Source organism: Eschrichtius robustus, chromosome 4 (genome assembly GCF_028021215.1).
Source record: "Eschrichtius robustus isolate mEscRob2 chromosome 4, mEscRob2.pri, whole genome shotgun sequence".
NCBI lineage: Eukaryota > Metazoa > Chordata > Mammalia > Artiodactyla > Eschrichtiidae > Eschrichtius > Eschrichtius robustus.
Window position 1 is genome coordinate 44,009,255 of NC_090827.1, and position 27,623 is coordinate 44,036,877.

The window sequence follows — 27,623 nt, forward strand, 5'->3', positions numbered from 1 at the left end:
AACCAGGAATTTGTGGTCTGTCAAGAAAGACATTTCCATGCAGTCAAGTGCTAAAGTCAGTGCGTAGTAGAGGGGATTGCAGAGATGGAAACGTCAGCTTAGCTTGCAGGGTCCGTGGGAAGCCCCGAGGAGGAAGGAACTTGTGCAGGGGGAGTGTAGAGGTGCAGGGGGAGTGTAGAGAAGCAGAGGAGGGGAGGGGGGCAGCCGGCACCACTGGGTCTCGTGGCATGGTTGGGAGCAGTGAGGGAGTCGTCTGGCCGAGAAGGAGCTCAGTCAGGAGGGGGAAGGAAGGGGAGGGCAGAGGCAGAGTCCTGCCAGCTTGCCAAGGCCCTCGCATGCCAACTCAGAGTTTAGACTTTAGTCCGTGGATCTCAGTTGGAGACACAATGAAGTAAGTGAGGACAAGCACTAGGAAGGGAAGGTTGCCTGCTCAGGAATTTCAGGATCAAAGTTTTAAAAGCACATTGGTCCAAACAGAAAAGTCTTTTTGGAGGATTTGGCCTGAGGGTGGCCAGTTTGGGGACCCTGCTGCAAATCATGGAATGCTGTCGAAGGGTTCTGAACCGGGCAGGGGGTGGGGGGTAGAGGATGGTGGACAAGAAATGGAAAACAACCTGTGGGCTGCGATCTTCTTGAAGGTCGTAATTGAGTATCTTTCAATTCAGTTTCATGCAGATGGGCAGGGTACCTGTTATAAAGAGCCAGTGTGGTGGTTTAGCGAGTGCTTGAATGAATGTGTGAATAATGCATTTCTGAAGGATCAGTCCTAGTGTTTTGGAGGCTGGGTTGGGGAGGGCAGAAGTGGATACCAGCTCTCTTCTCACCAGGAGGCTACTCCTCTGCTGGGAGGTGTGATGTAATCAAGATTCTGTTTGGGCAGGAGCAGGGGTGAAGGATGGGAAGAGGAGGTAGGAGACAGTGTAGAAGAAAGACCAATAGGACTTCTTAGCACCTGATTGCATAAAGGGGAGGAGCTGGCTTTGCTTGCAGAGCCATTTGCAAAAAACAGCTCCAAGGTTTTAAGTCTGGGTAAGTAGAAGATGGGGAATTGGAGCTTCATTTTTATGTCTGTCAGGGCCGTGTTGCCTCATGGTGAGCAGCATGGACTTTGCAGCTGGTGTGAACCCAGCTCGACACTTACTCTGTAACATCGGGCGAGTTACTCAACATCGCAGTTTCCTCATGTGAAAAATGAGAGTAATAATAGTATCTCTGCCTCATAGGTTGGTGAGGACTGGAGGAGTGAATGTAACAAGTGCTTCGAATAGCAGCACTTGTGAAGCACTGCCCAGTAGTAAGAATCAAAGAGGTGACAGGTGTGACTGTGGTCATTGCTGACAGAGGGGGTTGGCTGGACTTGGACGTGGCAGAGCCTGGTAGATGGGAGATACCGAGCCAGAGCTGCCATGGCGAGGCCGGCCCGGGCCTGGGACTTGGGAGTTGTCCCCGTGGAGTTTAGAATTGAAGGGTGACGTGAGTTCTCTGAAGTGTGCATGGAGACCAGCGGCCTGAGTCTGCTTGATGGAGCAGGTATAGTGACGGAGGGCAGGCACGCCGGCCGGGCCATGGAGACAGGACACGCAATCAGGAGCAGAAGTCAAGTCATTGGATCTGGGGGAGGAGAGACTGGACTCATCGGGAACGGGGACGTCCGTGCTGCCCTGCAATGAAGTGGAAGACGAGGCTGAGCAATGCCAACCCCTCCCAGATGTGTCCTGGGAGGAGAGGTGGGAACTGATCACTGCAGGGCCCTCGGTGCAGGCCTGTCTGGAGGGGACCCTGAGGTCAGGCTGCACCGTCTTCTGTGTGTGTGGGTGCCGTGCCCCCACCTCACATGCCCCCCAGCCCCTAAGTCTCCCCTGGCTCCCGTCCAGACTTGCCCCCCGTGCCGGTGCCCTCGGCCGTGTCTTCACACCAGGTTGAGGAGGGCACGGGCCGTGTCTTGATCCCTGTCCGTGGCACTCAGACACTTCTTGGCCTTGGTCCCAGGGCTTGCGTAGGTTCCTCCTTCCCTTCCTGGTCTGTGATCCTGGCGGGACAGACGTCTGCTGTGGGTGCAGGCAGCGGGCTTGGCTGCAGGGAGGCTGCAGCGGGGCCGAGGGTCTGGGGGCTTGGGCTGTGCTTGGGGCTCCGAGGCTCCTTGTAGTCACCTGGGCAGGATGGGGGCGGAGCTGTGGGCGGTCCTCTCTGCTGGCTCTGGGGGCCACTCTCAGGTTTGTAGGCTCTTCTTTAAACCCCCTTGAGTGTACTTTCCATTTCATTGTTCATTTGGAGAAAATCATTCTCAGTAAACACATTCCCAAGTGCAGTGCTCAGTGTTTGTTTTTCTTGTACGTTCTTGGAGCCTGACTTTGCAGCTTAGAAAATTGTACAGATCTGTCTATAGCACATGGGGAACATTCCTCCAGATTTATTGGCAAAGGAGGTTGAAGCCCAGATTTGGGAGCCACAAACTAAATTTTAATCCCAGCCCTGGCTGTTTATTTTCTTGTAAGCAGATCTTTTTTTATCCCCCTTAGAAAAGGAATTCATCATTATTACAGAAGCATAAAGAAGGGAGGACAAGATCTGTCCAAAATGGACCACTTTTTGCATTTTTCTGTATTCTCTTCCTTCTCTATGCAAGTGTTTAGAAACTTGGGATAATTATTATTGTGTATATGGAGCTTTGTTATAATGTCGTAATTCTGAATTTTCTCAAGTTAGAAATTAATGGGAAACTTTGTTTTCAGTGGTTACATAACATTCCATCATTTAACTGTGCTGTAATCCAAACCATTCCCCTGCAGTTGGACATTAAAGTTGTTTGCAGCTTTTTATTTTCATAATAGCATGATGAACTACGTCTGGCCTGTATATCTGGTGCATCCTTGCTATAGGTTTCTAGAAATAGAATTAGAGTGTCAACTGTCAGGGCCCCTGGTGTGTGCCGCCAGCTCGCTCTCCGGAAGCAGGGTCCCTGTTTCCCCTCATGCACGGTGCACGACAGCCATTGTGTTACTCTGGTCTCAGCAGCACCGTTTTTTGGCAAAATCTTGGTCAGTGGGATAGGTAAGTGATTGTGTTTTGTTTCTCATCTCAGTTTGCCTCCCTTACTGGGGAAAAGTAAGCATTTTCCTTCATTTTTTGTAAAATTCTGAAAAACACAAGCAAAAAGTCATTCATCTAAGATCCTACCACTGACATTTTTAAAAATATATATTTTTTCTAAGTTAAGAAGTGAATGTCTAACCTAGTTTCTCTTGCCCTGCTGAGAGACACACGTGGTACCACACGTGGCTTCCCTAGCCTGTCCTCGTGTTTGCAGGCATAAACACGCAGTGTCAACACACTTGTGTTTTTAAAGCCAAAATGGAAAGATGAGGTAATTGGTCTTTCCTAAAAACATACTTTATTAAGTATTTTGGAGGAACTCTTCATGTTTTTGGCCTTCTCTATTTCTTTTGTGAATTTTCATTTCATGTCCTTTACCCACTTTTCTATTGAGTGTTAGTGTTTTTTTCTTGTTTTCTATGAGAACATAGGTGAAGGTATTAGCTCTTTGTCTATTAAATACTATCACAGATTTTTTTTCTTAGTTTGCCCTTTCCCTCTTATTTTTATTCGCTTTGACTTATGTACAGTGGCTTTAAGAATGCCTTTGTGCAGTCAATCTGTGATTTCTCTTTGATTTCTTCCTTTTCTTTTACTAAAGCTTAGGAAATCTTATTTCCCCACCCTGCGGCCAGTTAAATTGTCCCTCATTCAGGGAGATGGGAGAACTTAGTTCAAATAATTCAACAATGATGATGATAATAGCTAAGTCTTATGTAAACTGCTTACTACCGTCAGGTACTTTAATCCTCACAACAGCCTTTTGGAAGACCTGGGAAACCGAGGCAAAGAGAGGCTAAGTCACTTGCCCAAGATAAGTCAGCTTGTCACACGGAGTGAGGTTCAGACCAGGCAGTTTGGCCTCAGAGACTGGTCTTAATTTCAGGTCTGCGTGGACCCTTTCCGATCCCGGCTAGTCCGGCTTCCTCGCATGTGGCACCTCCCCACCAGAAAACAAAGAGCCGATTGCCCCTGTCTTCTTGCTCCCATTTCCTGAGAAGTCTGTTGCTTTGGCTCTCAGGTTGCTTTCCCCTCTGCCCCACCTGCGGCATCCGCTGCGGGCCTGTCCTCCCCCACCTGACCCCGGCCCCATGCCTCTGCACTGCCCGGTGCTTCTCTCTCGGTCTCTCTTTGTGTCACTCACACACACACACACACACGCACACCCCTCTTCCCCAGCCCTCCTGTGTGTGCTGTGGACCCTGCTTCTCCAGCACTCCATCCACACCTCCTCGTCCAGCATGTCCCCCGTGCTCCTGAAACTCACTCTCCGATACTCACAGTAGGTGGCGATGCTTCTGACCACCAAGTCCCCGCTGGGTGTAGCCCTCCAGTGCCTGCCTTCTTGTGGCCTGTTATGCCATTCTAACCAGGTTGTGCTGAGAAGGCAGCCACGTCCAGAGTGACTCCTGCCCAGATCACCCTTCCTGGCTCCACTTGGGGCTGGTCCTTTATTTGTGGGTGACCCTGGAGGGACAGAAAGGTTCAGGTACTGGCTGTGTTGAAAAGCCTTTCTTGGCCCTTAAGTGGACAGAGTGAGGCAGGGGAGGGGCAGACTCTCCCCCTGCTCCCCCCCAGCAAAAGTTGGAAATTCACAGAGAGCAATACTTGAATAAATGTGGTTTGTATTTAATGCTTAACATTGGATCGCATCTGATCATACGTCTTTAATGTGTCTATTTGGCATCAAACTTAAACGATTAGCATACGGTCCTATAGGATAGGACTTTGTATGTTTAACTTACCATGTTTTAAAAATGCCTTCAGAATGAGAAAAAAGGTAATATATATTGGGAGAAAAAATAAAGGAGTGTAAAGAAGAAAGCAAAAATACCATAATCCCACCATATGTACACTTAAAATATCATTTTATTTCTAGTGTTCGTTTATTGTAGTGAGCATATTGCTTTGATGGAAACATGAGGCTTTCAGTACCCCAGACATGTAATGTGCAGGCATCTAAAACCTTTTATTTTTCTTCTGCTTTAAAGGGGCAGCATGGTGGAAGGAAGAAAAGGAGAAAGTATTAGTAGACATTAGAGATATGAGCTACTTAAAAAGGGAGTCCCCCTCCCCTTGGGCCTGTTAGTAGACCATGCCTAACATTTAAAAGAGGAAAAAACCCAAATTAAAAAAATTTTTATTTATATGTACATATATATATGCATACATATTATATATAATATATTTATGTCTCATGCTAAATTAAGTTTTTCAGAACCACATTAAAAAAACATCAAGCATATTCTTGGCATTATTTACTTGAAAAGCTTAAACTAGTTTGGAGCAGTCTCTGGAGTTTTGCCTGTTCTCCTAAAGTTCATCTATAAACAAATAAAAACATAAATACACAAATTACTCCTCAGTTGAGTTTTTACACGATTTTTCTTCAGTAGTAATTCATGTGAATTGCACATACCAAATAAACAGGTGAAGGTCGGAGGATTTATTGCTGCTGAGGTTAATGGCAAGCTGACCATAAATTACTAACAGATGTTTTTCCTTTTTAGCCCCTTAGAAATTTTATAGGCGACAATTTTTTTTTTCTTTTTGCAGAGGCTGAGGGGAGGTAGAGAAAGAAGGGAAATGAAAACAGACTAGAGATTGAGAAATGTGTGTCTGTTTTCACTAGTGCTGGAATGTTCTGAATTCAGATGGAGTTGGTCTTCAAAAGTTAAAAGAAAAAACCATACACAGGTTTTATTTGTGTTAGTAAGTTGAAACCCTTACTAAAAGTTTTCTTTTTCCTCTTTAGCAGGAAGATCCTTATAGGAAGAAGAAGCTTCAGGAGAAAAAAGACGGAAACTTACAAAATTTAAATTGGAATAAAAATCGAGCATGTAGAAAAAACAAGAAAAGGGGTGCTGCCCAGGTCTTGAGGTGTGTGATTTTTACAGTCCCTTTAAATTTTTCATCTATTATTTACTCTATAATTTTACATTTAGCTATTATGTTTCCATCTTATTTTTGTTACATTGGATACAGATAATATGAGAGTGTAGATGTTTGTGTTTTGAGATAAAGATATAGTCTTAAAAGTAACATATCTTCTGGTTATGTTTTTATTTATTTTGTTGAAAACCCCTTAAGATGAGCAAAATTTTACTTAATAAAATGCAAAAAGCTATAGCAGGTTTTAGGGAAAAAGCAGAGCCATCCATCCACACCAGGGGCGTTGGAGGAGCAGGTGGTAGAGGACCCCCGGGCACAGGCAGGCCCGCGGTCCCAGCTTGACCCTGACCGTCTTCTGGGGTCCCGATAACGCAAGAGAATAGTCCCCACACATAGAATCTTTGCCCCGATCGATCGTCCAGCAGAAGGTAGGTTCTTCCGCTGTGGGAAGTGAGCTGCAGATACTGCGAGGTTTGCCTGAAGCCCCAGAGCTGGTCAGGGGCAGAGCCAGACATGGCCCCAGGCAGTCAGGCAGCCTCCTTGGGAAACGTTGTTTCTTTTCTAACCTGTAAAATGAAGGTACTGACGTGTTCGTGCGGATCCCATATGTCTGGGTTCCCAGAAGTAGCTCTCCAAGCCTAATTTTACATAAATTCTGCAGCTCGAGAATTTTTTCCCACCAGGTCAGTAGCGCATCCATTCTGACGCCACATACGGAGCGCCTCTGGCAGACTCGTGCCCCTGCGCCCTCCGCCCTGGTCCCTGGGGAGCCTCTCAGGTGGCTCTCGCGCTGACGAGCTCCCTGATTCCTGTCTCGAGTGGGCTTCGGAGCCTGTTTCCTCCCACCTTGCCCCTCCGTCCCCACCGCTCCGGCTTTTCTTCCTTTGAGCGCTGGCATCTGGGGATTTCTCTTTCTTGTGAGCTCAGCTAGGTACTTAAATGTGTTGCTGTCAGCTTTGTTCTCTAGCAGTTCCAGATTTGCATGGGGAAGGGACTCCACCCTGCTGTAGTGGTTGCTCTTGTGGTTGGGAGGGAACTGTGGCAGAACCGCCCACGCGGTAGCCAGGACCCCCGCATGGGGGCACGTAACACACTGCTTACAGCGTCTGCCCCCTTTGCGATCAGGAGCTCGGACCCTGGGATTCAGCCCTGTAACACGCGCCCCACCCCCCTTCCCCGAATGTCCTGTTCTGCAGGAGGAGGGCCAGGCGACCCCAGGGGGTCTTCAAGCTCTAGTTCTGTGTCCTGCAATCAGCAAAATGCAAATAGGAAAAAAAGAAAGATACGCATTATTAGATTATTGATGGGTAATTATTAAATTATTAAATACTACTTACTAATGGGTAATTATTCTTATTTAGGCTAAATTATTTGAAAGCTGCAATGTGGTCTCCTATAGAAAGGAAAGTCATACCTTGTATCTTCATAAAAATTTGATGGACTTATGTGGTCACTTCAAAGTGGCATGTTTTTCTGATGTGGACATATAGAAAGATATAAAATTAGGGTGGAATTTCGCCAATTAAATGTTACAATATATTTTTGAAAGCAGATTTCTGACATGCTAAAGAAACAAATTACGTTGTTAAAGAATAACTTCCAAGTAGCTTGTAGGTAATCAGAATGTTTTGAGAACATGATGCTTACGTAGGTGGTGGTTGTTGGATTGTCTGTTGCCAATCTGTCTCTATACTCTGTCTCTATACTCTTTACCCTGAGTGGTCACAAACCACTGAGACCATCGGCTTCATTTCACACCTGTCCTCCTACAGATGTGACATGAGGTACGGAAGTTGGACTGTGTGAAATAATCACCTAGGTCTTCACGTAGCGTTCTCTGACACATTTCCGTGTCCCCATTTACAAAGCTGTATTACAGGTTTTCCCTCAAGTTCATGGTCTTGTTAGAGAGATATAAGTGTTGGGCTGTGAACTCCTTGGGGGAGGAGCGTCATTCTTCTTTGTAGACGCCACACCTTTCCTAACAGTACGTGGCTCATGGTCGTCACTCCACAAATGTTTGCTAAATGAATGAATGAGAATAGATTTCAGTTAACGCTCAGACCTTCCCCCAGACGCCAAGGAGCAGATTCATCTACTGAGAGTCATGTTTTACACGAAAACCAAGGAAGACATACAGAGAGTCATGGGTTCTGGTCCTGCATCTGCCACTTATCAGTTGACCTTGGGGGACTCATTTAACCTGTGGAGTTTTACTCCTCTCACTGTAAAATATGAAGAGATTAAATGAGCTCCAACTTAATTCTCATTCTAAAACAGCAAAATCTTGTTCTTCCTAATCTCTCTCCCTTACTTATCGTCTTCTCCCAGCAGACCCAGAGAGAAGAGGGCTCAAGTTGTCCCAGATTCACATTTTCACCTCTGCTAAGTCTCAAGGAAAGCAGGTATGTGTGTATGCACGATAAAATGCAGACATGATTTTTTTGTGGCTCTTCCAGGCCTTCGGAACAGAGTGAATTAAAGCTGGTGTGCAGTGAATTTGAAAGGTCTGAACTGAGCAGTGACATCGACTTAAGGAGCTGGTGTATCCAGGAAAACCCTGGGGAAGCGTGTAAAACAGATGCTGGCATTGGAAGCAGCTTACCTGCCTCGCAGGGAGAGGCAGGTATGGAACCGCATGGAGCTACAAAACAGTGCTTCTGTCGGGATTGTTGTTGATTGTTGTTTCCTCGGGGAAGTGCCCAGTGTGAGAGATTGTCACTTCACTCAAGCCTGAATGGAAAGCTGTCCAGATGAGACAGTAGGCTGCGATTCTTCTGAGCCCGGCCAGGCCCCTAGTGTTGCCCCTCCTACCTCCCACTCCTCTAAGATCTGGCCATTCTTGACTGTGTCATGCAGACGGCTGAGCAACAGTGGGTGCTTGCTCAAGACAGGACTCCCTTGGTGAAAGGGGGGGGGGGTAGGGGAAAGCCAGGGGAGAACAGTGGCCTTTCTCACACCCCTGCGCCAGGTGCTTCCTGCAGAGCCAGGCTGCTGCTCCGCCAAGGGCTGCCGGCCAGTGACCTGGGGGCACCAGGGCTGGGTGCAGGGTTGGGGGGAGGGTGGCAGGAGAGGAAAGTACTAGGCGGGGTGTGTGGGGCACTGACACGCACGTTCCCAGACACGTGTGCGTTGTTTCTTGGTCTTTCTGGAGGTTCTTCCCACCCACACATAAATAATACTCTGAAATTCTCGGTGGACATTTAAAAACACTATTTATTAGAGTCTAGTTGATTTACAGTGTTGTGTTAGTTTCAGGTGTACAGCAAGGTGAATCAGTCATACATCTATCTTGGTGGACATTTTAATACAAGAGGGAGAAATTACCTACATGTCTCCAGTCCGAGAGAGTAGCCTTGATTTTCTTGAGAGAAGTACTTGTTATTTCCAGAACCACTTTCAGGTCGAGATTATCGTTGGTGTTGACTCTCTCAGGCCAGACCACGTTCACTGTCCGGCCCACGGCAGAGCCTGTGGGGCCCGTGGCTCACCCCGCAGCTTCCTCAGCGCCCATCGTCAGTTTCGGGGAGCGTCTTCCTTCTCGCTGGATGGGCAGAGGGAGCAGATCCTGAAACTGAGCCTTGCCTTCTTCGTAACTTGGCCTCTCTCCTTTTACTGGAAGTGGCATCAGGTTGAAAACTCTGTAAGCGAAACAGGACTCCTCTCTCACTTCCCACAGAGGGTTACTTCCAGAAGCCGGGGAAGAAGCGCGGGGAGAAATCCTGCTCAGACTCCAGCTCGGACTGTGGCAGCTCCTCGGGCAGTGTGCGTGCCAGCCGGGGCAGCTGGGGCAGCTGGAGCAGTGCCAGCAGCTCTGACGGGGACAAGAAGCCCACGCTGGGCCCTCAGCACTTCCTGCCGCCTGGTGAGTCTGGGACTGAGGCCTCCTGGCCCTCCTGCCCCGGCGCCCAGAACAGGGGCCTGATCTGCCTTCCAGTGCCGCCCCCCCCGCCCGCAGTGGGCTCTGCATCCCTGTGCTTGCTTTGCTTTGCATTTTATCCACTTTCTTTTTCTTTCTTCCTTCCTTCCTCCCTCCATTATTATTTTTTTTTTTTTTAAGTCTGTATCTTGGAAACAGTTCGAAGAACTTCCACGTTTATTTTTTCACTTGTACATTTTTTTGTTGTGGTAAAGCATACATAACACAAAATCTACTATTTTAACCATTTTTAAGTGTACAGTTCAGTGGCATTAAATACGTTCACATCGTTGTGCAGTCATCACCACCATCCATCTTTGGGCCTTTTTCCCCATCCCAAACAGAAACTCGGTACCTGTTAAAACGTAGCTCTCCCTTCCCCACCCCCTACAGCCCTGTGAACCTCTATTCTGCTTTCTGTCTATGAATTTGAATACTCTCGTATCTGGTAAGTGAAGTCATACAATACTTGTCCTTTGGTGACTGGCTTATTTCACTTAGCATGATGTCTTCAAGGTTCATTCATGTTGTGACATGTCAGGATTTCCTTCCTTCTTAAAGGCTGAATAATATTCTGTTGTGTGTGGATAGACTGCATTTTATCTCTCTATTCATCTGTTGATGGACACTTGGGTTTTTCCACCTTTTGCGTCTTATGAATAATGTTGCTATGAACAGTGGTCCTCCCTTGTTTTTGAAAAACTTAAAGATACAGGAAAGGTCGAAGAAGCATCTATATTTCTGTCACCTAGAACTAATAACTCTTAATTTTGTCATACTCGCCCTCCTTTTTTTTAAGGGGTAATATTTTATAGTCTGTTCCGCTTCCTCCTGCTTGAGAGACTCACTGTCCGCTGTCATGGGCTTGCTGTGTCTTCTTTTAATCCATACTTTATTTTACATTCATATATCCATCAACAAAACAGAGCATTGTTTTTAACTTACATAACGGAGATCATGCTTCAGTAAGCATGCTGCGTCTTGCTGTTTCACCCAGCGTTGTTTTTTATACCTCCGTGTCTACATAAAGATTTAATTCACTCCTTTTCACCGTCATGGTCAACATAGTACAGGATAAGCTTTGTTATCAGGACAGGGGGGAGACAGGGGTTCCATTGGCGTCACCGTGGCGTCCATGGGACGCTCACTCTGTATGCAGGGCCATGGGGGGCGCTCCCCGTGCCTCCAAGGACCTGGGCTCAGAGGGGTCGCGTGGCTTGTTGGACGTCCTGGGACCCTAACTCCCCCCGAGCCCAGCCCACTTCCCACTGCCTCCAGCTCCTTACAGCGGCCTCTGCTGTTTCTCCTGCCAGCAGTGATTACCTATATAGAAGCTCCTGTCTGGGAGACCTGGGCCCTGGCACCATAAAAACCTAGACAAATGCCCACTTGTGATTTCAGTCCGTTTCTCAGCCTTTTTCGCATTGTTGGCCCCTCCTGCAGGTGCCTTTTTAGACACTGTTTGGCTAATGACCCCACACTGACATACATGTACATCTGTTTATTGCTGTGTGCTGGAGAACGCATGAGGGCTTGGATGCAGGGCGGCTTGCGGTGTTTTGTTTGGTGGCGGGGATGGTCTTCTTGGCCACTGAAGGCAGTATGCCTGATGGTGCTAATGTGAGAGTTTTTAAAATTGGTGCTTAACATCAATAAAAAATAGAAGCGCAGCTCTCGCTTGGGGGATAAGGCCAACAGCAGGTGAATGAGAAAGGTGATTGATGGCCTTGCTTGTAAGACTCAGTCTAGTTATGTTCAGAGGTTGTATAATAAATATCAGGAAAATGTCCCCAATATAATTTTTTTGAAGATTTATTTATTATGTACATATTTATTTTATTTATTTTTCGCTGCGTCAGGTCTTAGTTGTAGTATGCGGCATCTTTTGTTGTGGCGTGTGGGCTTCTCTCTAGTTGTGGCTTGCAGGTTTTCTCTCTCTAGTTGTGGCACGCGGGTTCCCTAGCACGTGGGCGCTGTAGTTTGTAGCACGAGGGCTCTAGTTGAGGCTCATGAGCTCAGTAGTTGTGGCGTGCGGGCTTAGTTGCCCCGTGGCATGTGGGATCTTAGTTCCCTGACCAGGGATGGAACCCGTTTTCCCCTGCATTGTAAGGTGGATTCTTTACCACTGGACCACCAGGGAAGTCCCCCCCAATATAGTTAATTGTGTAAAAGATCAAAAACACAAAGTATTTTTGAAGTATCATCCCAGTTTTATACGTATTCATACGTAAAAGTTTTTTTAATTAAAAAATTGACTGAATATGTGAATATCAGTTAAAAGTGAAAAATAAATCACTCATAGGGGTTAACGATGTTAGCGATCTGCATCTTAACACAGGATATACACAGTTGAATTATGCTTATAAAAACTTGTGATCACCTTTTTGTTTTTATGCAGGAGACAGTGTTTCACAAAATGACTTTCCCTCTGAAGCTCCCATCTCCTTGAATCTTTCTCATAACATCTGCAATCCCACGTAAGTGTTTGGTTTTCCAGCTTTTACAGTATGTTTTAGGTACTGCTTTTTTCTTTCATTCCGTGTGTTTCTTCTTTGTACTTGGTTCTGCAGGCTAAAATAGGAAAACCTTTTTAAGGATGTGAGAAAGTAAAATCTGATTTTATTAATAATTCAGGGCGTACAGTCTTTCCAAGACAACATGCTTGTGTGGGAGCGTCTCTGGTATCGCTGGTCCTTTCAGTGATACGGCCGTGTTAGAAAAGATGTCACTCCTGAAAGTAGGAAGAACAGTAGTAACAGTAAGGATGGGAACCAGCTACTCTTTTCTAGGACTTGAAATAAAACTGAGCACTGATGATTCACAGAAGTTTGCAGGAACCTAGAAGACACTCACATGCTTACAGTTTCACCGTGTGATGATTTCTGCAGCATCGGACAAAATAAACAAGCACCGTTTACTGAGAGGGAGAAGAGGAGGGTATGTTAGAAGGAGAAGGTTTCAGAGTGAGGAGTGTGGTTAGGTTTTAGGCACCATGAGAGGACAGGGGGTGGTGTCATAAAAATGGAATGGATGAGGAAAGCTCTATGCGAGCTCTTTCTGTTAGGGGTAGAGAGTAAACCAGGAGTGGGAGGTTGCTGCCAGCTGCTGGAAGGCAGATTGGAAACTGCAGACTACCTTAGTTAGCATTGTGCTGTTGGTGTTTGTTAAAACAAGACTTCCCTGGGGGCTTCCCTGGTGGCGCAGTGGTTAAGAATCCATCTGCCAGTGCAGGGGACACGGTTCGAGCCCTGATCCAGGAAGATCCCACATGCCGTGGAGCAACTAAGCCCGTGTGCCACAACTACTGAGCCTGCAGTCTAGAGGCCACGAGCCACAACTACTGAAGCCCACGTGCCACAACTACTGAAGCCTGCGCACTCTGGGGCCCACGTGCCGCAACTACTGAGCCTGTGTGCTGCAGCTACTGAAGCCTGTGCACCTAGAGCCCATGCTCCACAACAAGAGAAGCTACCGCAATGAGAAGCACGTGCACCACAGCAAAGAGTAGCCCCGGCTCGCCACGACTAGAGAAAACCGGCGCAGAACAACAAAGACCCAATGCAGCCATAAATAAATAAATGAATGAATGAATACATACATACATACTCTTACACCAAAATAGAAGATTGAAGGTAGATGTTATTTAAAAAAAAAAAAAAGACTTCCCTGGATCTTGGGAATTTAATATTCCTCAGCCCTTTTTTGGGTGTATACCTTTATGTCTCTAGTATCTTTATGGCTTTTGAGGGGAAGAATTCATGTAAAAACGCAGTCAGACTGAGTTACAGAAATTCAGCATTTCCTTGTACAGAGAGGGTCAGTGGCTCCTCATCTTCTTGCTCTCCCCGCAGAGACGTGAGTAGCTTCCCCCGACACGCGGACGCCCCCTGTCCCAGCCTTCCTGCCGGGCCTGCGGCTGTTGAAGAAGATAAAGGTGAGGCGCGTTGCTCTTGCTCCGGACACCGGCCAGGTGTCCATGTCGTGCTGCTGGCCGGGGAGCTTGAGGCCAGACAGAGCTGGCTTGTCTGTGCCCCGGCTCTCGAGCATCGGGAAGGCCCCTGCCCTCTGCCCTGGTGTCCTCGGGGCCCCTGGCCTCGGCTGCCCCTTCTGCACAGACCCTGAGCTCCCTCCTGGGACACAAGGCACAGGTGGCCTGTGGCCCCGGAGCAAGGTGGGGCCCCTTTACAGGGATTGCCTCCGCCTTTAGTTCCCTTTCTCATCTAAGATGGCAGAAAAGCGGGGAGCAGAAGGAGGGTCCGGGGCCCCGATTAGCCGACTTCCACCTCCTGTGTCTCTGCCTGTCCCCCGTCCCCACCCCTCCCCCTTGTCTCAGAAGCCTGTCCACTGATCCAGCCTCCCTCCTGCACCAGTGCTGAGGCCAAGCGCTGAGCTTCTGCGGCCTCAGCCAGGCAGGGACAGTGGCCCAGGAGCCTGGACACGGGGCCCAGGGAGGGAAGCCGCTCCGCCCAGGGTCTGTCCCGGAGGTTAACTCCAGGCCCCCTCTCTTTCCTTCTCCTTCCCTTCACTTCTCTTGCCTTCGTGTCTCCTGTCTTCTCCTCGCGCCTCCTTCCTGCCTAACCAGGCTCAGGGATGGTGGCAGGATAAGCCTGGTTGTCACCCTCTGCGGCACCGTCGAGATCTTGCTTTTGCTCATGTGAACCGTGCTGGACTAAAGGCTGCCAAGCACAGTGGAGCACTTTTATTTTGAAGGCAGGAGGCTTCCAGCTCTGTGGTTACAGAGAGATTATCTGCTGTCAGATTATCAACAGAAATAAACTATTCGTGAGTTGGATCTGCTTACTGGTCCAATAAAAATAAGTGTTTTTGATGAAAAAATACTCTTAAATTCAGTAATTTGCTTAGGCAAGATTTAGGGAGGTTTAGAAGGCACCGCCTTTTCTCTTTGAGGTGATAGAGGGGAAAGAGGATTTAATTATCGGTGAGGAAGAAGAAAACCTGTGTCAAAACAGGTACGCCTGACATGTTCTCCTGTCTGTTTTTGTCGTCAGTTGGAGAACTGTATGTCATCTAGTGTCTTATCCATGTTGTGTGTATGTGTTTCAGGTGCCTTTTTACCTCGTCTTTGTTAATAATCTGCAGTTACTTTTTGATGACTCGTTACAGTCCCCGTTGAGGCCCTAAAGTCACTGCAGAAACAGCCCTTGTTCACGGTCACTGTCCGCAGGGCCTGTGCGTCCCCTTCCTCTGCCCGCACCTCCCTCACGTGCCCAGCCTCAGTCCTCCCACCTGCTGTTACGTCACCTCTGGGCCCCCTCCCCCTGCGCTGCGCCCTCCTTGCAGAGCCACGGGCGTGGTTTTGCCCAGCTCTCCAGCTTCTCTGCCCCGTGCCGTGCAGATGAGCGAGACCAGAGAGCAGCACACACAGCCGGCCGGCTGCCAGCCTCCCGGCAGCTGTGGCGCCCCCGTGCCCACCTGTCAGTCCTCTGCCTGGTTCTCTTAGCTGATGCTTCCTGTTTCCTGGGGAGGAGAGAGGCTCCGCCTGCCCCGTCCTCCACCCGCCACCCCCGCTGCCCTCCTGCTGCGGCCCGTGGGTTGTCAGGCTGCCCTCCTCTGCGGGGTCCCGCTCCGGCTCGGCGCCAGCGCCAGGTTTTCTCTAACGGGTCGTCCACAGCAGGATACATACATACCGTGAGACCTCCCATCCCGTCCTTAACACAGAAGCAGCCAGACTCTCTCCCTTGACCCCCCCTTATCTGGCTGCTTCTGTGCCCACTTCTCTGGGAGAGCTGCTTGGGGGAGCCATCTGCCTGCTGCTTAGATTCCTTTCCTCCTGTTCTCCCTGAAACCGCTGGGGCTGGCTGTGCCGTGACACCTGAGCAGTGTCTGCGGGGCCCCAGTGATCTCCGTGGCCGGGGCCCCATACTCCGGCCTCCTGAGACCTTCTGCTCGGGCTGTGACCTCGGGGGTCCCGGTGCAGTTCCCCTCGGCTCCCCCAGCTCTCATGCTCATCTGGCTCACGGTCTCCTGGTGGTCCGTCCACCTCCAGCCCCCCGACAGCTCCCACTTCTGCACAGCCAGCTGCCATTGCCATCTGTCCTCGGGTCTGCACCGGTGTCCCGCCCCGAACGCTCACCTCCCCAGCCCTACTCCTCACACCGCCTCCCACTCGGGCTTTCTTGTTGCTCAGGCCAGAAGTCTGGGCGTCATCCTGGACTCTTTTCCTCATCCCCACACGGGATCTGTTGTCTCACTCTCTGCCTCTGCCTTCCAAACAGACCCAGAATCTGATCACTTCTCCCCATGGCCACCGTTCTTTCTCACTGCAGCCTCCCAACCGGTCTCTCTACTTCTCACCTCACCTCACTATCTCATTGACTTTTATTTTCTTTATTTTTGGGATATAATCGATATATAACATTATATTAGTTTCAGGGGTGTAACTAATGTAATGATGCATCATATGTACATGTTGCAAAACGATCACCACAGTAAGTCTGGTGAACATCCGCCACCACCTTACCGTCTCTTTTCAGCACAGCAGCCAGAGGGATGATATTGAGCGTGAGTCAGATCACATCACTGTCGAGACCGGGGAAGGGTCTGAGGCGTTTACCCTACTTATTACGAGCTAACAAGTTAGCCTGCCATGATTTTGTAGCTGCTGCCAGAGGACAAGAGACTCCTGGGTCAGAGAATAGGACGCTTAGCACAGCAAGCAGCCTGAGCATCTTGTAAGCACACCTCCTTCAGGCCCCCAGTCTCTTGGGGGCGATGCAGGGGTGCCCAGGTGGTCGTCTGCACCTGCAGTGGTCAGTGGTTGGAAAGGCTCCTTTCCGTTACAGGAAAGGAGCCCTGAGCTTAGGGAACCTAAGGTTTTTGTTCTGTTTGGTTGTTTTAATAATAGGCAGGAGACATTATCTTTATTATGTTGGACGAAGCAAACTTGCCCATTGCTCTAGGGGGAGACCCTGTCTCCATCTCTGAGGCTTTGTTTAGCAAATATCCTTGGAAAGATAGGTCAGAACGTGGGCAGTCAGAGCATCCATTCCAGGAAGCAAAGAAACGTGAGAACCACAGAGATTGTCTTGAAGCAGCATACACACCCCTCGTTTCTGTGCGGTCTTGGCTTCTGGTCCATTTGTTCATGAGCACCTGAATGCAGAGGCGGTTCTTGGTTGATCTGACCTTAATTGGCTCATGCAGCCTCTGGTTCCAGCGATTCTCAACAGGACTTTCGCAGCAGGATGCCCTGCCCTGCAGGACTGACCATAGGGTCCCTGCCCAGCCGCTGAGCAAGGTCCCAAACACCAGGGCGGCCTTAGGAGGTGGACCTTGTCCTTGAGAGACCCCCACAGCTATGACAGCTACGTGGTCTCTGGTGGTGTTTCTTTAAACGCTTGAGGGTCTCTCTGACCACTGTGAGCTACAGGTCTCCGGGTCTCCAGGCGGGTGATTGCCGCCGGCCCCCACACGGGGGTGCAGCCCTGGGGGCGCACACGCTGCCTGGAAAGCGAGAGTTGTGTCCACGTATTCCTGTCCATGTATTCCCCCCATCCCCATGTGGCCTGGTTGGCTGGTAGACCTTCGGGTTCCCAGTGCATTTCGAATAGTTGAGTCTGTTCTTTCTTTGTGGAGTTCCTGCCCGTGTGCAGATGGCCAGTCCCTTTAATCCATGCCATCAACCAATGGCGTCCATCCGTGCATCCCACGAGTGAGCAACGGCTGTGGCAGTGAAGGTGGAGACAAGCAGAGGTGCTGCAGGTGTTTGCTGGGAGGAGCAGGAGCCGGGCGTCCCCTGGAGAGGTTTAGGGGGACGGTGTTCAAACTGAGGTCAGGACCATATGGCCGTGTTGGCACACCCAGCAGGCAGGCGCTTCCACGGCTTGGGAGCGCCGAGCCAGGACAGGGTCCCTCCCGAGGAAGGCTTGGGGGCAGTTGTGGAAAACAGGGCTCACTCACGTCACTCCACGCCCCGTACCTGCAGTGTGCAGGGTGTTCCCTCCCCTGGTGCTGAGGTTGGCCCCCTCCACTGCCACAGAATCCTTGTGTCTCATCCCTGGGGCTGTAACAGCACCGTTTTCCCAGCTTCTTACTTCTTTTGTTTGTTGTTTGTCTCCGCTCACTTGAATGTCAACGTGTTCACTGCTGTGTCCTGGGAATCCTGACGGGGCTTTGCAGGAAGCAGGCAGGCCCTGCAGTGCTTGTTGAGTCACTACCATGATCTCGTAATCCGGGCCAGGAGATGGTTGTGTCCCGTCTGAAGTGCAGGTCAAAGCAGCGCGCGGCCCTTGCACTTTACAGACCGCAGGGCTCTTGCGGTGGGGAAGTCGCGCGGGTGATACGGGCTGGGGGCGGGGCTTCCTGGACGGAGGAGAAGTCGAGCTGGTCCTGCAGGAAGGGTGGCCGAGGGCTGCATGAGAAGGAGGGGGGCTGAGAGGCCTGTTCTCTTCCGCAGGTCTCTACCCCCCGGGGGACCTGTGGCCCGCACAGCCCGTGTGTGTGACCAGCGGCTTCGGCTGCGCCCTGGAGAGCAGCGGGCCGGCCGTGCTGCCCGCGCCCGCCCCGGTGCACAGCAGGTATGCGCTCCATCCCGACGACGGCAGCGGCGGCCAGGTCCGGGCTTCCTCCCCAGCTCCTGAGCTGGGTGTTGCCAGCTGCCTTTTGGAGTTGAGCTGTGATGTCTGAACAATTACAAGCCAGGAATTGAGAGAAACGGGGAAGGAAAAAAGTAACACAGCCGGTGACCACGTCAATGTTTTCCTTTTTAAAATGAAAAGATGAGCTATTAATATATTAGAGGCAAAACTGAAAAAACAATAACAGTCCCTCATAATTCCTGCCCGCTAACAGAACAAAAATTTCCATTTTTCCTTGGCATTAATCTTGAACACATTTAAAATTTTTAAAGATCGAATAATTTGAGTATCGAAAAATAGTTCCACAGTGGCAGCTTCTTAGACTTGGCATTAGATTTATCATTTGATTATGAAAACTTGAGAAAATTTTAATATCTGTGTTTAATCAGAATCCAGTTGAAGTTTTTTTGGGGAGTTCAGCTTATTAAAGAGGTAGTTACTTTCTTATTTCTATAGTGAAAATCCAGATTGCAATTGGGATCAAAGCATCTACCATGAGTCATAGTCTGGCCTTGCCCCGAGTGGAAGGTGGCAGTTAGTAGCGGATGTGTTTGAGCCCCCTGCGTGGGTGCTGGGACCCTCGGCGGTGTCCCATCCTCCACGTGCTGACAAAGCCACAGCCACGGCACGGGTTCTGCCTCTGGTTAGACTTCACAAACGTGGGTGGGTTTTAGTTTGTTGTTGTTGTTGTTTTTAATGTAATACCTTTTAGTTAAAAGTGAGAGCAATTTTCTCTTTCAAATCTTGATCCTGCTTACATGGTTTACACCTAACCATGGGCAAGTTTTTTACAGTCTAAGTGAAAGTACTTCTCTGGCAAACTGAAAGCCGGGTTTTGATCCATTCCCCTTATCTAGGCATAATTTATTTGCTTTTTCTTGTCTCATTTAAAGAAAAGCTCCCCTGCCCCCACTTTTCCCTGAGTCCTTGGCTCTCTGTACTCAACAGATCAAACTCCATCTCTGACTTTCTTTGGAATTATAACTGACATACAGTATTATATTTCAGGTGTATAACATAGTGATTCATTATTTTTATACATTACAAAATGATCACCATGTAAGTCTAGTCACCAACTCTCACCACACAGAGTATTACAGTGTGATTAACTTATGTTTCCTATGCTGTACATTAATTACATCCCCATCGAAAGGAAGTGGGCATCCAGTCCAAGCCATCCATCCTGCAGTGCTGTGTCATTGGTGATGAGCGTTGAGTTAGTAAGTCTTTGATTCTGTGACAATAAAGTACTTCTTTTATTTTCCAGAGTTGAGGAATTAGCAGCGATGAGGATGCTGGGCAATAACATCGTACTCCTCTTTCTTTCCTTGACATCCTGTTTCTGAAACTAGACCCCTTGTTTTTTGTAGCAGTTTCATTGATTGGAATGCAGCGTGTGAAGGCCAGTTTCCCAGTGTGTACTGCCCCCTGGAATTGAACGACTACAATGCCCTTCCAGAAGGTAAAGCTGTTTGGACAATCCTAATGCCATTCTTTTTTTTTTTTTGGTTGTGTTGGGTCTTAGTTGCAGCCCGCGGGATCTTTCATTGCAGCGCACGGGCTTCTCTCTAGTTGTGGCATGCGGATTTTCTCTCTCTAGTTGTGGCGCGGGCTCCAGGGTGCATGAGCTCTGTAGTTTGCGGCACACAGGCTCTCTTGTTGAGGCACAAGAGTTCAGTAGTTGTGGCACGCGGGCTTAGTTGCCCCGCGGCATGTGGGATCTTAGTTCCCTGACCAGGGATCGAGCATGCATCCCCTGCATTGGAAGGTAGATTCTTTACCACTGGACCACCAGGGAAGTCCCCCAGTGCCATTCTTTTATTCTCAGAAAGTCAAAGCAGGAAGGGTGTGTGGACTCAAGGCACTTACTGCAAAGAATGTGCCTTTGAGAATGATCTTCCAGGAGGCTGCTGAGTCAGTCCTTCATGTGGGTCCAGCATGCCTGCCATATGTAATTTTATATGGCCTCAAAAAGCCCTCTAAACCCGGGTGTCTGGGGACTTGTACAAATAACCCTAATCTATTTAGTCCTTCAAATTAGGTAGAATGGGATCATTTGGATCTATGTGGACCTAAACTGTGGATTATCCATTGGATTATCCATTGGGAGGCTGGGGTTAGTTACTCTTTTTAGGGAAACAAGTCCCAGGTGAGGTAGAATCATTTACCTGCTTGTTCCTCACATGTCCTGACACTTATGCCCCTGGATGGTGCTGCAGAAGGAAGGGAAGGAGTTTGAAGGGGAAATTGTGAAAAATTGCAGATTCTGGGCCCAAATATAAGTACAAGATGCTTGTACTTATCTGGGTTTTGATATACGCAGTGCTCTATGATAATCACAAGGGGGTGCTGTGGTAACTTTCTTCCTGCCTGTGAGACTGAGACTGTGTTTATACCTTCTTACTGCTGTCGGAGAAGTGCTTGGTTTCCTATTGCTTTATCAATGCATATGGTGTACGTGGAGATGGCCGACATTGGCATGACAGGCAATAAAAGAAAATTTTAAGGACTGGTAAGAACCTTGACACTATTCAAATCTATGGTAGTATTTACTACTATGAAAGTATAGCAGTATTTTAGTGTATTCTGTGTATTAGAAAGAGTCGCATCAAATTATCAAATACAAAAAATTAAGCCCAGAGGAAGAACTTCCTGAGGGCCTCCCAGGTGATATGTCTCATGGAGTAATTATTTTATGTTCATCTTTAACTTATCAATATAGTAAGGCCTTGAGAGCTTTTTCTGAGAGTGAGAATTCCATTCTCTCCAGAAAAATGTTCACCTCTGTCGATGTCTCCCATTCTTTGTAGAAAACATTAACTACCCCAATGGCTTCCCCTGTCCTGCCGAAGTTCAGACAGACTTCATTGACCACAGCTCCCAGTCTGCCTGGAACAGCCCCCCAAACGTGCCAACCGCCTGGGGACACGCCGGCCTCATCAGCTCTCCGGTCAGTGCCGCCCCGTCCTGCTGTGCCCGGGTTCTTTCTAGTGCCTGCCTCATCCTGGTCTCTCTGTAGCTTTAGGGTTGGGTTCAGATCAGCCAGAGCCCGGCTTGTTCCCCTTAGGTCACCAGCCGCCCTCTGCAGGGGCCTCACACGTGGTCAGATGGGCGGGGGCTTGCAGACACTAGCAGCCAAGATGCCCCAAACCACACTGAGGAGAAATGGTTGTCGATGGCACTGAACTTGGGCCAGGAAGCTCTCTGGGACGCAGCTGTGTTCCTGTGGCCCCGCTGACCTTTCATCTGTGGGAGGAGATGAGATGAACCTTCCAGGAAGGTCAGGCAGTGTCAGCGACAGGGCTGGAGGGCTTCCTGCCTGGGGACACCCTCTGTGCTTCTCTGACACCCACTCTGCCGCTTTTTTACAAATAGAGGGCATTTGACCTGTGGGTCCATCCTTGGGTTGAAAAAAGTTTTATCTATCAATAGTTTGAGGGGAATTTCATGACCTTCTGTTTGAGAAAAATGGAATTAAAGCCACCCAGGTGGTTGAGAATAGTGTAATAATGTCCAGGTAGCTTGGATTGATTCCACTGTGGTAGCCACGGGTACATAGTCAACCTTGCCATTGCCTTTCTAAGGCTCCTTTATTTTTTTAAACATTTCTTTTTTTTTTTTTTTTCCTTCTCCTCACGTATCCTTCAGCCCTACCTCACAAGCACCCGAAGCTTGTCTCCGATGTCTGGACTTTTTGGTTCCATCTGGGCCCCGCAAAGCGACGTGTATGAAAATTGCTGCCCCGTCAACCCCACCACGGAACACTCAACTCACATGGAAAACCAGGCGGTCATGTGCAAGGAATACTACCCAGGGTTTAACCCATTCCGTGCCTATATGGACCTGGACATATGGACTAGCACCGCGAACAGGAGCGCAAACTTCCCGCTGTCGAGAGACTCCAGCTACTGTGGGAACGTGTGAAGAAGGTTCGCGTTTTCAACAGTGTGAATAAAGAGGCTTGTGTTTTGATTACTAGCGTAAACTGGTTGTTGACATAGATTGACGTTGGTGGATATTTTGGCACTTTTATATGAAAATAAATTTTTTAATGAAATCTGGGTGCTCTATTTTTTTTAATCCTTCACAAATCAGTGATAGAAACGAAGCATCCATGTGTCCTAACTTCATAACTCAAGAAGCGTGTCAGACATGCCAAATGTTTAAATCAGAACCAGGGCGGCTTCTAAGAAGGTAAGAGTTGAGAAAGAAAGCACTGCAGTGATTGCCCCCTCTGTGGGCATCGGACTCCCCGGGAGCTTACAGAAAGTGACTTTGATCAGGTGGCATTCCGAGGGATGCTGCTGTAATGGGCCTGTGGTTCAGGCAGCCAGGATTTTGTTTCAAGTGCTCCGTTGATTGAAACGAGCCTCCAGTGTTGGGAAGCCAGCTGCCAGTCACTTGCCTGGAGGGACCAGTCCTGGTGGGCAGGGCTGCTGGGGTGGAGCAGAGAGCCCGGCACTGTTCTGCTCGACCGTGTGACAGGGATGTTCCCTCCCCTCCATCAGGCCAGTCACCAGGGGCATGACAGCAGTAGGGACATGCTGGTAAGTGTCCGGTTTCCCTCCGAGTGAACAGGCTGAGTCCAAACACAAGTACTGAGCGGGTTAGGGTGTTCGTGCGTGTTTGCTAGGCTGGTTTGTATCTGCTTGTCAGTGATCTAGAAATCCATGTGATGGAATTATCTGTTTGCATGTATGAACTTTGAAAACATTTCAGCTTTTAATAAAAATGTCTTATTTTTACATTTTGTTTTGTCCTTATTGGAAATGGAGTGGGAGAGATTTTTGAGTTGAATGCTGGGTTCGCTTGCTGTTTCTTTCTCTTTGCCTTGGCCGTGTGGGACCCTGGACGAAGGGTGAGTGCACTGTAACCTGGTACTGCTCTCCTGCAAGGAGCACCTCCGAGCATGCATGGCTACTGGAAACCTCTCAGGCTACCGACTTGGAATCCCCCATCCCCAGTACTGAATAATGCTGAAAAGTAGTTTAGGTTCTAGGTATATACCCAAAAGAATTGAAACAAATGCTTGTGCACCATGTTCACTGAAGGACTAGTCACAGTAGCCAGAAGGTGGAAACAACCTAAATGTCCATTGATGGAAGAATGGATAAGCAAAATGTGGTATATACAGACAATGGGATATTCAGCCTTAGAAGGGAAGGAAATTCTAATGCATGCTACATCATGGATGAACCTTGAAAACATGCTGAGTGAAATAAGCCCATCACAAAAGTACAAGTATTGTATGATTCCACTTATATGAGGTACCTAGTGCGGTCAAATTCAGAGTCAAAGTAGAATAGAGGTTACCAGGGGCTTGAAGGGGAGGGGAATGGGGAGTCAATGTTTAATACGCTCAGAGTTTCAGTTTGAGGAGGTGAAAATGTTCTGGAGATGGATGGTGGTGATGGTTACATAACTGTGAATGTACTTCATGCCACTAGACTGTACACATAAAAACGGTTAAAATGGTAAGTATTGTGTTGTGTGTATTTTACCAAAATAAAATAATTTAGGTTGATGAAAAAAGCCCCAAAGCATTTTCAATATCAAATTCAAAACTTCCCCACCAGAGAGTCTGAGACATTTAGATACATGTTCTTCTCTCTGCTCAGATTGTTGATCTAATTTATTTTCCTGCTTTCACTGATCCTTCAATTCCCCATCAGGAAAGACCAAAACAAGTTTTTATTCCACTCTATACAAAAGAAAGTAAAAATCTGTGCTTTAGCTGGAATATTATCTTCAGCCATAAGACTAAAATCAGCGATGGGGGAACTGGAAGTTTTTATTCATTTAAAAATATTTGCCAAGCACCTCCCAGGAGCTGGGACCTGTCCAGGGGCTGTGGGTGCAGCAGAGGACAGGACAGACAAGGTCCTGCTGGTACATTCCAGGAACAGCGTCAGGGAAGAAGCAATCAAAAGGCTCAATGAGTATTTCGGGTCCTGGCGAGCGGTGAGGGCAGCCAAGGGGTGACGTGCCCAGCGGGGGAGGTAGCAGGGGTACCTGGGGTCTCAGGGGAAGTCTCCCTGCAGAGGTACATCTGAGGTACAACCTGGGTGACGAGAAAGCCGGCTGCGCCCAGATCAGCGGGCCAGAGCCTCCAGCAGAGGAAAGAGCGAGGGCAAAGCCTCCGCGGCGGGAGGCCAGGGCGGCTGGGGTCCCGCGAGTCAGGGCCACAGGCACAGAGGAGCTGTAGAGGCCGCGGGTCAGAGGCCACCTCCCTAAGGCCTCGTAGGCCTCCAAGGAGAGGATGGGAAGAGCAGTGGGCCCCACTGGGGTGTCTTAAGGGAGAGGGACCGTCATATGATTTGAGTGTCAGAGACACTGAGGGCTGGATGGAGATCGGTCCTGGGCGGGGCGGGGAGGGGCAGGAGGGACAGTCCCGGCAGTCAGTCGCCTGCAGCAGCGGGTGACAGACAGGATGGTGCCAGCAGGCTGGGGTGGAGGGGCGTAGGGTGGCCAGCGCCCCTGCTGGACCTCGAGAGCAGGGTCCTGCTGATGCCCTTGACCGAGAGGAAGAGCCCCGGGGCGGGGGGAGGGTCTGGTTGCGGGCAGGGGGCCTAGAGGTCCGTGCTGGACTATTCGGTGTGGGAGGCCTCGTATCAAAGTGCAGACGGCATGGAGGCTGTGGCCCCGACAAATCTGAAGGTCGGTGGAGTTCAGGACTGGAGACCAGGGGGGGGGCGTCCATCCTCGGCCTCCGGATAGTTCTAGAGCAATTGGAGTGCCTGGGGCCTCTCCGGGAGGAGAAGGGTCCTGAGCACTTAGCCAGGGGCCCCCATGTTTAGAAGAGGAGGCGGCAGCAGAGAAGACTGAGGAGGAATCGCTGAGGAGGTCATAGGCCCAGAGGGGAGGCAGTGGCCCAGACTGGGTCAAAGGCTGGGGGACCCGTCAGATGAGGGAGCCCTGAGGGCTGCATCCAGCCCATGACCCTTGTGGTGTCCTCAGCTGTTCCAGCCGCAGCCAGTTGACACGGGAGATGGAGGTGGCAGTGGAGAAGGCCAGCTGTGGGGAGCTGGACGCGGGGACACGAGGCCAAGGCGGGAGAGCGCTGGGCCTGCTGCGTGCTGAGGGCGAGGCCCGGGCAGAGAGGGGGCAGGTGGGGCCCTGGGTGTCACTTGCAGGCACCTGAGCCTGGACAGACAGGGGCACTTCATCCCCCGTGGTGGGAGGGACGGCAGAGACCTGAGCAGAATAGGCCTATTTATGAGAGAAGACGCCCAGGTTTGGGTTGCACATCATGGCCTCTGGCCTGCTTTTGTGGATAAAGTTGTACTGGAACACAGCCACTCCTCATTCCTCTACCGAACAGGGCACAGCCTAAAACGTTTACTCCAGTCCTTTACAGAAAAAGTTTGCAGATCTTTGCTCTAAGGGACGGAAGAGCAACAAGAGAGCAGGAACCTGGGTCTCCGACACCGCAGAGGCACCTGCCCTCACAGCCCTGGGCTCCGACTGCCCTGGGAAGGGACACATAAGTTCTCTCTTGTTTGGCTACTGCTGTGTGGGGTCTGTGTTACAGCATCAGCGCTAATACAGCCCTCCTTTCTTGTCTGGTGCAGTATTGCCTCTGGCGCCTAGTATAGTGTCTGATACACAGGAGTGTGTGGAAAGGAATGAGTGGGAGGGGCGTGCGTGAGCACAAGTATCTGGCAGTAAGGAAGTGAGTCTTAATAATTAGGGAATACTTCAATTATTCTGTGGCCGACCACAAGCAAAGGCAGGAGAATTACCACAGTTCCTTACATACTAAACACACATACATACATACATGCTCTTACATACCAATCTCCATGTACAGAGCTCTTCACGACAACTGTTACTACATTGGATTATGTTACCACTGGGGAAAACCTGAGGATCACTAGAGTGAGTAAGGTGGTAGAGGCTGACTCTGACTTCCAGGAGCTTTGATTTTAATGGGAGACTCATTGACGAGCATCCCCTTTGGGGCCAGACTTCGTGGGGTCTAACTCCAGCTTTAGCACATTCTTAAATGTCCCATGCCTCAGTTTCCTCTTTCTGTAAAATGGGGATAATAATGGTAACAAACCTCATAGAGTTGCTGGGAAGATTTAATGAATGAGTTTTTAGATAGTGCTTGGCACATAGTAAACCCTCAACTGGCTACTTTCAGTATTCCATATAATTACTATCATCAATTTAAATGAAAGAACATGATACATAGGAACAGGATACATAGGAACTTAAGTCTCAGGGTGGGAAGGGGCAAGTGAAGCAGGCATTTGTACATTGCTGATGAGATGGTAAATTGGTGGGCAATGTGTATTAGGTACCTTGAAAACTCTTCTAGGAATTGACTCCCAAGGAAAACAGTAAAAAAATTGTGCACAAAAATCAGTTTTCTATTGCTGCTGTAAAAAGTTCCCACAAACTTGGGGGCTTCAAACAACAGAAATGTAGTATCTTACAGTTTTGTAGGTCAGAAATCCAAAACAAGTCTTGCTGGGCTAAAATCAAGGTGTTGGCAAGGCTGTGTTCCTTTGCAGGGGCTCTAGGGGAGAATCTGCTCCTTTCTCGACTGCCCCAGCTTCTAGAGGCTGCTCACATTCCTTGGATCACGGCCCCCTTCCTCCGTCCTCAAAGCCAGCAACATGGAACCCCTCTGACCGAGCTTCCATTGTCACATCTTTGTCTCTGACCACAGCTGGGAAAGTTTCTCTTCTTTTAAGGACTCATGTGATTGATTCGACTGGCTCCACCCAGATAAACTCCCCATCTCGAGGTTCTTAACTTAATCATACCTTCAAAGTCACATATTTTTGCTATGCAGTCACATATTCACAGGTTCCAGGGTTTAGGATGTGGACATCTTTGGGGCAGGGTTGTTATTCTGCCTGTGATGTATGAGCAGATTCATTACAGTGTTTAGAACACTGATGAACTGCAAATAAATGTTCCACGATAGGAATAGGTTTAAATTACAGTACATACAGATGTTGGAATACGAGGAAGCCTCTAAAAATCATTGTAAGAGAATGACATAGGCAATGAAAGAGGTAGGATACAGTTTATACGCAGTATGAGCCCATACTGAATTTGGGGCAGGGGCGGGGGGAGGATGCACCATCTGGTGGGTGGGATTGTGAGTG

At 49.0% G+C, this 27,623-nt stretch overlaps 1 protein-coding gene across 2 annotated transcripts in view; it reads left to right on the plus strand.

Moving 5' to 3' along the window:
* The window catches only part of TMEM131L (transmembrane 131 like), a 157,651-nt gene extending 135,093 nt beyond the window's left edge, over positions 1-22,558 (plus strand). For both annotated transcript variants that reach the window (XM_068542651.1, XM_068542652.1), the window contains exons 27-35: positions 5,849-5,973; positions 8,445-8,611; positions 9,665-9,850; positions 12,303-12,381; positions 13,756-13,838; positions 18,321-18,441; positions 19,872-19,963; positions 21,312-21,451; positions 22,150-22,558. In XM_068542651.1, the coding sequence (XP_068398752.1) occupies positions 5,849-5,973; positions 8,445-8,611; positions 9,665-9,850; positions 12,303-12,381; positions 13,756-13,838; positions 18,321-18,441; positions 19,872-19,963; positions 21,312-21,451; positions 22,150-22,425 (1,269 nt within the window). In that variant the 3' untranslated portion in view covers positions 22,426-22,558. The remainder of the gene's footprint in view (positions 1-5,848; positions 5,974-8,444; positions 8,612-9,664; positions 9,851-12,302; positions 12,382-13,755; positions 13,839-18,320; positions 18,442-19,871; positions 19,964-21,311; positions 21,452-22,149) is intronic.
* The last annotated feature ends 5,065 nt before the right edge of the window (positions 22,559-27,623 follow it).